The sequence below is a fragment of the Plasmodium gaboni genome, chromosome 4 (genome assembly GCF_001602025.1).
Source record: "Plasmodium gaboni strain SY75 chromosome 4, whole genome shotgun sequence".
NCBI classification, from domain to species: domain Eukaryota; phylum Apicomplexa; class Aconoidasida; order Haemosporida; family Plasmodiidae; genus Plasmodium; species Plasmodium gaboni.
Genome location: NC_031484.1, coordinates 712,923 through 722,870, shown reverse-complemented (window position 1 = coordinate 722,870; position 9,948 = coordinate 712,923). Strand labels below are relative to the sequence as shown.

At 16.6% G+C, this 9,948-nt stretch overlaps 5 protein-coding genes across 5 annotated transcripts; 2 read left to right on the top strand and 3 right to left on the bottom strand.

Moving 5' to 3' along the window:
- Positions 1 to 1,175: 1,175 nt before the first annotated feature.
- PGSY75_0423400 (asparagine-rich protein) lies at positions 1,176 to 1,832 on the bottom strand (the record flags this gene model as incomplete). Its single annotated transcript, XM_018784276.1, has 1 exon — positions 1,176 to 1,832. The coding sequence occupies one exon, from the start codon at positions 1,830 to 1,832 to the stop codon at positions 1,176 to 1,178; it is 657 nt and encodes a 218-aa protein (XP_018643438.1).
- A 2,661-nt stretch (positions 1,833 to 4,493) lies between these two features.
- On the top strand, positions 4,494 to 5,888 carry PGSY75_0423300 (hypothetical protein; the record flags this gene model as incomplete). Its single annotated transcript, XM_018784275.1, has 1 exon — positions 4,494 to 5,888. One exon carries the CDS (start codon positions 4,494 to 4,496, stop codon positions 5,886 to 5,888), a length of 1,395 nt encoding a protein of 464 aa, XP_018643437.1.
- A 652-nt stretch (positions 5,889 to 6,540) lies between these two features.
- PGSY75_0423200 (putative BSD-domain protein) lies at positions 6,541 to 7,224 on the bottom strand (the record flags this gene model as incomplete). Its single annotated transcript, XM_018784274.1, has 2 exons — positions 6,541 to 6,890; positions 7,164 to 7,224. 2 exons carry the CDS (start codon positions 7,222 to 7,224, stop codon positions 6,541 to 6,543), a joined length of 411 nt encoding a protein of 136 aa, XP_018643436.1.
- Positions 7,225 to 7,683: 459 nt separating this feature from the next.
- PGSY75_0423100 (putative AP-4 complex subunit sigma) lies at positions 7,684 to 8,354 on the top strand (the record flags this gene model as incomplete). The annotated part of the gene is made up of 2 exons (XM_018784273.1): positions 7,684 to 7,865; positions 8,096 to 8,354. The coding sequence occupies 2 exons, from the start codon at positions 7,684 to 7,686 to the stop codon at positions 8,352 to 8,354; spliced, it is 441 nt and encodes a 146-aa protein (XP_018643435.1).
- A 771-nt stretch (positions 8,355 to 9,125) lies between these two features.
- PGSY75_0423000 (hypothetical protein) lies at positions 9,126 to 9,878 on the bottom strand (the record flags this gene model as incomplete). The annotated part of the gene is made up of 1 exon (XM_018784272.1): positions 9,126 to 9,878. One exon carries the CDS (start codon positions 9,876 to 9,878, stop codon positions 9,126 to 9,128), a length of 753 nt encoding a protein of 250 aa, XP_018643434.1.
- Positions 9,879 to 9,948: the final 70 nt, after the last annotated feature.

Genomic DNA, 9,948 nt, shown 5'->3' with positions numbered 1-9,948 from the left:
TTAAATTCTTCAAATTTTTTTTTTTTTTTTTTTTTTTCTTAATTTTAATAATACCATGTATGTACCATGGTGCAACAATATTTTTTACAAATAAAAATAATAAAACATATAAGCATAATATTATAATATATATATATATATATATATATAATATATATATAATATATATATAATATATATATGTATATTCTTACATGTAAAGGTAATGGATTTAATTATAATGTGTATATAACATATAATATATATATATATATATATATATATATTTTTTATTTTTATTTTTTATATATTTGTAATATAATAAATGAAAATAAGCAAATATAAAAAAAAAATAATGTATTTTTAAATACCATAAAAAATTAACAAAATGTAATATAATTATTATGTGGACGTTTCATGTTTCTTTTCTTTTTTTTTTTTTTTTTTATAAATACAGTATTATATATAATAAATGTATAATAATCATAAAGTAAAATAAACATATAAATATATACATATATATTATATATATGCACAATATTATAAATATAAAAACATATATATATTTTTTTTGTGCACACACATAAAAATATTTATATATTAATATAATCTTAAACACAATAAGTTGGTATGTTCATATAAATATGAATATATATATATATATATATATATATATTATATAGATGTATGTTATATATATATATATATATATATATATGCTAATTTTATAAGGATCTAATTTTTTTTTTTTTTTTTTTTTTTTTTTTTGTTCTATAAAGACAAATAAAAATAATATTATATGATAATAAAAATTTTAGACAAAAATATGTGGACTGTTTATTTTTTTAGTACCTTAGTATATATTCAAAATAAAAAAAAAAAAAAAATTATATTTCCATAAGAATATTTGTCTATTTAAAAAGTATATGACATTTTTTAAAAATATAATTATTTTTTATTCCTTCAATTAATATTTTCAATAAATAATATGTTTAGTAATAATATGTATATGTATATGTATATATATATATATATATATTTTAAAGATTTTTTTTTTTTTTATTTAAAAAAAGTTAAGATTAAAAAAAGAAAAAATTAAAATTGTAAGTTACCTACATAATTCATAAATATCTCATATATTATATATGTGCCTTTATTAAACTTCACACACAAAAAAAAAAAAAAACAAAAAAAATTTAGGGTACTCCGATTAATTTTAAACCATGTGATACAAACGTTGAAAGAACATTACCGACAATACCTGATGGTGTTAATGGTGGTGGAGGTGGAGGAGGCACAGGAGGTGGTGGTGGAGGTAGAGCTGTCAATGCAGCAGATGGGTTATTATTATTATTATCATTATTATCATTATTATCATTACTATCATGACTATCATTATTATCATTACTATCATGATTATCATTATTATCATTACTATCATTATTATCATTATTATCGTGATTATCATTATTATCATGATTATCATTATCATTATGGTGGTCATCATCATTATTATTATTATTATTTGTGTTATTATCTTCGTTGTCTTCTTCCTCTTCTTCTTCATCATCATTATCAGATTCTTTTTCATTATAGTTCATACTTAAATCAATAAAGGAACCATTTTTGCCTTTATTATTTATTGAAATAATTTTGTTCTCTTTCATCTTTATATCTTCTATAATATTATCATGTTGTTTTATAGGTTTTAAATTATTTATATTTATTTTACTTACCCCTTCATCATTCCTTTTTGACGTATACAAAATATTATGTTTTTTATTTTGCCTCAGTGTACTCTTCCCTTCAATATAATAAAGGCAAAATATTATTAGGCCAATAAACTTCCACATGCCTATATATTATCAAAATAATAATATAAAAAAAAAAAATGTATTATATAAACATATCCGTCTGAAGTTTTTACTAATACATAAATAATTATATATATATATATATATATATATATATGTATATGTATTGATTTATTTTATTTTTTTTCTTTCTGCTTATTAATAGTTGATGCACATGCTTCTCTTTTCAATTGATTGTTCTATCTCATGGTGTAAAGGAAATATAAAATAATTCAAAAATAAAATAAATAAAATTTGTAGAATTTTTATATTTTTTTTTTCTATACAATTTTATATAATTTTTTTCCCCCACACCCATCCTGATATATAGAAAAAAATATTCAAACCAAATAAAAAAAAAAAAAAATAAAAAAAAAAATGAGTAAAAATGAAGCACCAAAATGCAGAATGCTATGTTTATAATTTTTGTACCGTATAAAAAAAAAAAATAAAATAAATAAAAATATAAATTCTTGTAGTATTAGAAATGTTGTGTATGTTCCTTTTTTTATGATAAAATTTATGGAAAGGAACCACTTAAACATAAAGAAAAGAATAACCTTTTTATTCAATTTTTATTTTTTTATAATTATAAAAAAAAATAACATCCTATATATAAAAATATATATATATATATATATATATATATATATATATATCCTAATACATGACAAGAAATTATAATATAATACTCATCTGAGTGATATAGTTCAAAGCCCCCCACCGGCCTACATTATTATTAAAAGATTAGACATTATATTTATTCTTACATATAAGTAAATAAAAATAATAAATGAATATATCATTTCAACATTACCCATTATTTTATCATTTAAAAGGGTCTCAGTAAAATAAACCATCATATATAACAACACACTTATTGTAGCAATGTTTTGTATATATGGAATATAAATTAACTCTAATAAGTATCTTACAACAAATAAAAAATATATATATATATATATTTCACTTATTATGAAAAGCATATATTTATATATAATATGAATTCCTTACTAAGCATTATAAGACCACCAAGAAAAAAATGATTTTATACAAATTGTAGCAAATAAATAAATATATATATATATATATATATATATATATATATATATATTATATATATATTTTTTTTTTTTTAAGTTCAATTGTTAGGGTATTTAATTTTTCTTATTATTTTATTTTACTTTATTTTTTTATTTTTTATTTTTTTTTTTATTTTTTTCCTGAACTGTTCATGTGATTTTTCCTAATTTTTCTACAAATTTTTTATGAACAAGCAAGGTAAATTTAATCATAATTTTATTTTAAAAAAATAGAAACATATATATATTTTATATTGATAAAGAATATTTATTGGTATGAATGTATTTTTTTTTTTTCTTTTTTTACACATTTTAAATATAAAAATAATACATAATATTGTTAAATGTAAAAATAATATATATAAAATATATATTTGTAATATTATTATTTTTTTTTCTCATTGTTACAAAAAAATATAAAGAAAAAAAGACTTCATAGTTAAACACATCTTTTTATATTATATTATATTATTTTGTATTATTTTGTATTTATTTTGTATTTATTTTATTATTTTCTTTTTTTTTTTTACAAAAATATACAAATGAATTATATAATAATATCATAAAACAAATCTATGATCATTTTATAAATTTATAAAATGTCTACATAATATAACTAGTATATACTATAATATGCTTTTCATAAATTTGAATAAATGTTCCCTTCATATAATATTGATAAAATAAAAAATTTCAATATTCATTATTTTTATTACAACTTTAAATAAGTTTTATTTCCATTTTGTTATTTAATTTAAATGTTGTAATGTTATTTTGGAAATATGCAGTTCCATAAAAAAAAATATATATATATATTATAAATATTATATATATTTCTTAATTTTTTGTAAATATATTACAACATATATACAATATAAAATGTGAAATAAAAATAAAATAAAAATAAATAGATTTGATATATATATATATATTTTTTTTTTTTTTTTTTTTTTTTTTTTTTGGGGTACCAACATTTTCAGATATCAAAATGTGTTCCCATCAAATGGAAAACACCACATATACATATATATATATAGTGTGATAATTATAAAAAAATTATATAAATATATGAATATATAAATATATGTATATATAAATATATAAATATATATATATATATAAATATATTCATATATTTATAACATGTAATAGACAAATATATTTTTTTTTTTTGAAAAGAACAAAATTTCATTGAAACAGCATTTGTCATGAAAATGCAGATTTTTTCTTTTATCTTTTTTTTTTTTTTTGTTTTTTTCTTTTTTTTTCCTTTGTCCACCCTTCATAATTTTGTAATATTTTAATTTCCGAATTTGTTTTAAAGAAATCTTTCAAATTATATATAAATAATTTATACTACATTTTATTATATTTATATTTTTTTTGTTTTAAAAAAAAAGGAAATGACGAAAATGTAAAAATTATATAAATATATATATATATATATATATATATATATATATATATATATATGTGTATTCATTTATATATTAATTTTCTAACATGTTCGTTATAATCTAAAAATTTGTAATTAGAAAAAAAAATAAAATTGAATTTTTTAAAAAAGAATGAAAAGAAAATGCCGTCATTACATTTAGACAGCTTTAAAATTATAAAAACAATATTGAGAAGAAAACACCTGATTGTTTTCCTTATAATAAATATACTTATACTTTTAAAATTAAATGAAAACATAACATATCCATTTCTCTCTTTAAAAACAAATCTTTTAGATAATCATAAAATAAATCATAATAATAATAATAATAATAATAAAATATGGAATACCATTTATCATATAGAAAAAGAAAAACAAAATGGATATAGTCAAATCAAAAATAATAACACATATACAAAAAATATTTATAATGATAAAAATGGAAAGATATATGTGAATACAAAATATATCATAAATAATTATAAAGAATATATAAAAAATATTTATATATATTATAATACATTTTTGAATCATGTCAAATATTTTATTATCAAAATAAAAAATTATAACGTCATTTCTCAAACATGTTTTTTTCTAGAACAAAAATCAAAACATATATCAACAAATAATAAAAAAAAACTTACACTTCAAGTCTTTCAACAAATCAACAAGGAAACACATATTTTATATAATAAAACGAATAATTCATTAAATAATGTAAAAACAGATTTTCATAATAAATTAGTCAAACGAAGAGTTTTATTAGCCCTCATGAAACGTAAAAAAAAAGACAAGCGAAAATCAAAGTTAGCCAAAAAGAAAAAATTAAAGGATAAAAAAAAAAAAAAAAAAAAAAAAAAAAAAAAAAAAAAAAAAAAAAAAAAAAAAAAAAAAAAAAAAAAAAAAAAAAAAAAAAAAAAAAAAAAAAAAAAGAACAAAAAAAAGAACAAAAATAAAAATAAGAAGATTAAAAAAAATAAGTGGAGAAAAAATAAAAAAAACAAATATGAAGAAGACGAATATGATGATGATGTAGATGTAATGTATGATGATAAAAATCTAAGAAAAAGAAAAAGAAATAACAGAAGAGGAAAAAAAAATAAATATAATAATAAAAATGATAAATTAATAATGGAAGAAGATGATTCATTACATGAACATGATGATTATGATGAAAATATGAAATATCATTTAAATGAAGATGAACCAGAAGCAAAAAATTATTATCATCATGATGATGATGACAATGATATAAATTATAAAGATCGTTATTATAAAAAGAAAAAAAAAAATAAAAGAAGAAAAAAAAAAAATAATAAAAAATTTGATGAACATGATGATTATGATGATCATCACAAAAATCATGATATACATCATGATGACGAATCAGAAGAATTAGAAGAAAAAAAACATGAACTGGAAGAAATTAATGATATTGTTAGTGAACTCACAACCAAAAAAAGATTATTAAGAAATGCCGAGCATCACATGTTAAAACTTTTAAAGGACATACATTCTTTAGAAACAAAAAGATAAAAAAAAAAAAAAAAAAATATATATATATATAAACAAAAGTATATAAATAAAACATTATAATGTGTGTCTATATATTAATGACAACACAAGGTTCTTAATTCCTAATGGCACCAAATAGGACACAAAAAAAAATATATATATATATATATATATATATATATATGTATATATATGTGTCCACATCTTTTATATTTATATATACATTTACATAAGTAGGTTTTAAATTTTTTTTTTTTTTTCCTTCTATTTTTAATCCTTCTTTTAATAAAATTTTAATGGCATTATAGTGTCACATTATTTGTTTTATTTTATTTTTATTTTATTTTTTTTTTTGTTTGAAGTTTTACTTAATTTTAATAATCATTTAAATGAAAATAGCGATTAAAAAAAAAAAAAGAAAAAAATTAACAATATTTTATATGCTAACACACATATATATATAATATATATATAATATGGTTTTTATAATTTTAAAAGTATAACAAAAAAAAAAAAAAAAAATGAATAAAACAAAAAACAAAAAAAATAATATTTATTATTAATAATATTATTGTTGCTGATGATGATGTTCATCATATTTATCATGCCCATCACAGGTTCTTTTTTTTTTTTTTTTTTTATTTTTTTATTTTTTTATTTTTTTGGTTGGTAGTTAATTCTGCATAGTGTCAAAGAAATTTTTTATAATTATCATTTTTATAGACGAAAAATATCTTAACCAGAAATCATTTTCATTAATATATTTAGGAACAATATTATATCTGATTTTTTTTAAATTCGGTATGTCTTTTAATAATGCTGTTGCCCATTGAACAAATTTATCTTCAAAATAAAATGATTCAATATTTTTCCCATCTGTAATATTAAAAAAGCTTTCTTCATCTAATGTTATATCTTTTATTTCTTCGATTACTTTTTTTACAATCTTTATATTTATATCAACATTTAAATCATCACTCCCCCATTTTATAATTTCGTTCCAAGGATATTTTAATTGAAAATCTGACAAGTGGTAAAATATAGAAAAATATAAATATATATTTATATAGCACCATTATTATTATAATATAATAATATATTTTATTTTATATATTTCATTTATTATTTCTCCCTTTTTTTTTTTTTACATGTACAAAAAAAAAAAAAAAAAAAAAAAAAAAAAAAAAAAATTTTTATAAATTTTTTTTTTTTTTTTTTTTTTTTTTTTTTTTTTTTTTTTTTTTTAAAAAAAAAAAAAAAAAAAAAAAAAAAAAAAAAAGATATATAAAGTTTTACCTTTCTCTTCATATTGAATTTCACATAGTTCATACTTTTTTTTATTATGTTTATTTCCCATTATTAATCAAATGGTAACCTTTATATGATTATTCAAATAAATTTTTTTTTTCCTTTTTTTTTTTTTTCTTCTCCCCCCTTTTTTTACTTATATATATGGAATAATTTACGGGAGAAAAAAAATAAAAAATAAAAATATAAAAAATATAAAAAATATAAAAAATATAAAAAATGTAAAAAATATATAATAAAAATGAATAATAAAAAAAAAAATATATGCATACATATATGATAAAAAAAAAAAAATAAATAAGTATTATATATATATATTATATATATATTATTTTTCTTATATATGTAATATTTATCCCATTTTAATAATTTCAAATTTGAAGTTTTTTTTTTTTTTTTAATATTTAATTATTTATATTATATATATATTTTATTAAATGGTATGAATGGTTAAGAACGAATGAATAAATTAACGACAGAATAATAAAAAGAATAAATTTTTTTTAAAATGATAGAATTTTTGTTAATGGTCAATAAACAAGGCCAAACTAGGTTAAGCCAATATTATAATCATTTAAGTATTGAAGAGAAAACTATATTAGAAGGAGAACTTATAAGAAAATGTTTATCAAGAGTGGATTATCAATGTTCTTTTTTACAATATAGGGAATATAAAATTATTTATAGAAGGTAATAAAAAAACATACATACATATATACAACATAAATATATAAATATATAAATGTATAAATATATAAATATATAAATGTATAAATATATAAATATATAAATGTATAAATATATAAATATATAAATACATATATATATTATTTATTTATACAATTAACATGTGCTCTTTTATATATATATTTTTTTTTTGACATTTTTTTTAATTTTTATATTCCTTCTTTTCTTCGTAGGTATGCAAGCTTATACCTCATCGTTGGTGTATCAGACCAAGACGTTAACGAATTTGCTATTCTCGAAATGATACATAACATCATAGAAATCCTGGATAAATATTATGAAAATGTTTGTGAATTAGATATCATGTTCAATATTGACAAAACACATTTTATTATAGACGAAATTATTTGTAATGGACAAATTTGTGATATGAACAAAACCAATGTATTGAGACCAATTCTGTTAATGGATAAAGTTTCCTTAAAAATGTAAATTCAAAAAAAAAAAAAAAAATTATAACATAAAATGTGGCTAGCCAAAAATAGCTAGTCAAACATTTTTATATGAACAAATATATATATATATATATATATATATATTTATTAAATTAAAAAAAAAAAAAAATACCAAGAATATGGCTAGCCAAAAATAAATATTCAAATATATTATATGAATTAATTATATACCAGTCATATAATAAAAAATAAAAAGAACACCAAAGGAAATAACTACCAATATATTGTTATATATATATATATATATATATAGTTATACTTGATATATAATCAAATAATCATAAATAGAAACGTATATTTAAAAATTTAAAAAAATAAATAGTATAATATTATAATGTTTTTTTTTTTGTTTGTTTTATTTTTTTTTTTTTTTTGTGTTTGTTAAAATAAGACAAAATTGTTTTGAATTATGTATAAAATAAAATACCCCCATGGATAATACGAGGAATTACAAATATATAAAAGCAAAAATATTTTAAAGATATTTATTGCAGACAATGATAAAAAAAAGAAGAAATTATGACAATTCTTAGGAATTAACGTATAAATATATGAAACAAACAAATAACAAAAAAAAAAAATAAAAATAAATAAAAATAAAATAAATGAAAAAATAAACATATAAACCATAAATACATACATACATACATATATACATACATATATATAATATATTTATATAATATATTTATATAATATATTTATATAATATATTTATGTTTGGTTCCTTGTATTCCCTTTCAATATTTTATAACATATAATATTCAACAAAATTGCATAGAATACCATTCTGACAATATATACAGGAACACACATGTAACTGTAACATATGTGCTCTATTTTTTGCTGTGCTTGCATCTCCATATTTATATATTGGAAAGAAATGCTTATGTATTTTATTTAACTTATCTTTAAACTGACATATATATATATTATTATTTACTTTTATTGAATTAATTTCACAAGTATTGAATATATATTTTTCTTTTTTATGTGTATAATCATTTTTATTATTATTATGATTTAATTTACAATTATTATTTTCATAACTTTTTGTAATACTTTTTCTTTTATTATTTATTTTAACGTCTTTTTTATTATTATTTATATTATTAATTTTTTTTAAAAAACATTTATCTTTTGATATATTTCTTTCACTTGGTAATTTTACTATGAATTCATTTTTATAATATATTTCACTTTCTAAATATGTATTCTCTCTTTGCATATGAGCTAATGTTCTGCTTCTTGTTCTTATTATAGATATTTCATTCTTCTCATTTTCTCTCCTTTCAGAAACATCTGAATACGATCTTCTATGACATATATTATTTTTTTCTATTGCCAATAATTTATCATTAATATTACTTTTCTCTTCATTATCTATTACTATATTGTTATTAACATGGCTATTCCTTTTTTTTTCACTTATATTATTATTAACCTCATTTTTATTCTGTTCAAATTTATTATCTCCTTTTTTTATATGGTTCTTTTTCATCTTATAAAATAATTCTATTATTTTGTTCACACGAAAAAATAAATAAATATATACATATATATATATATAT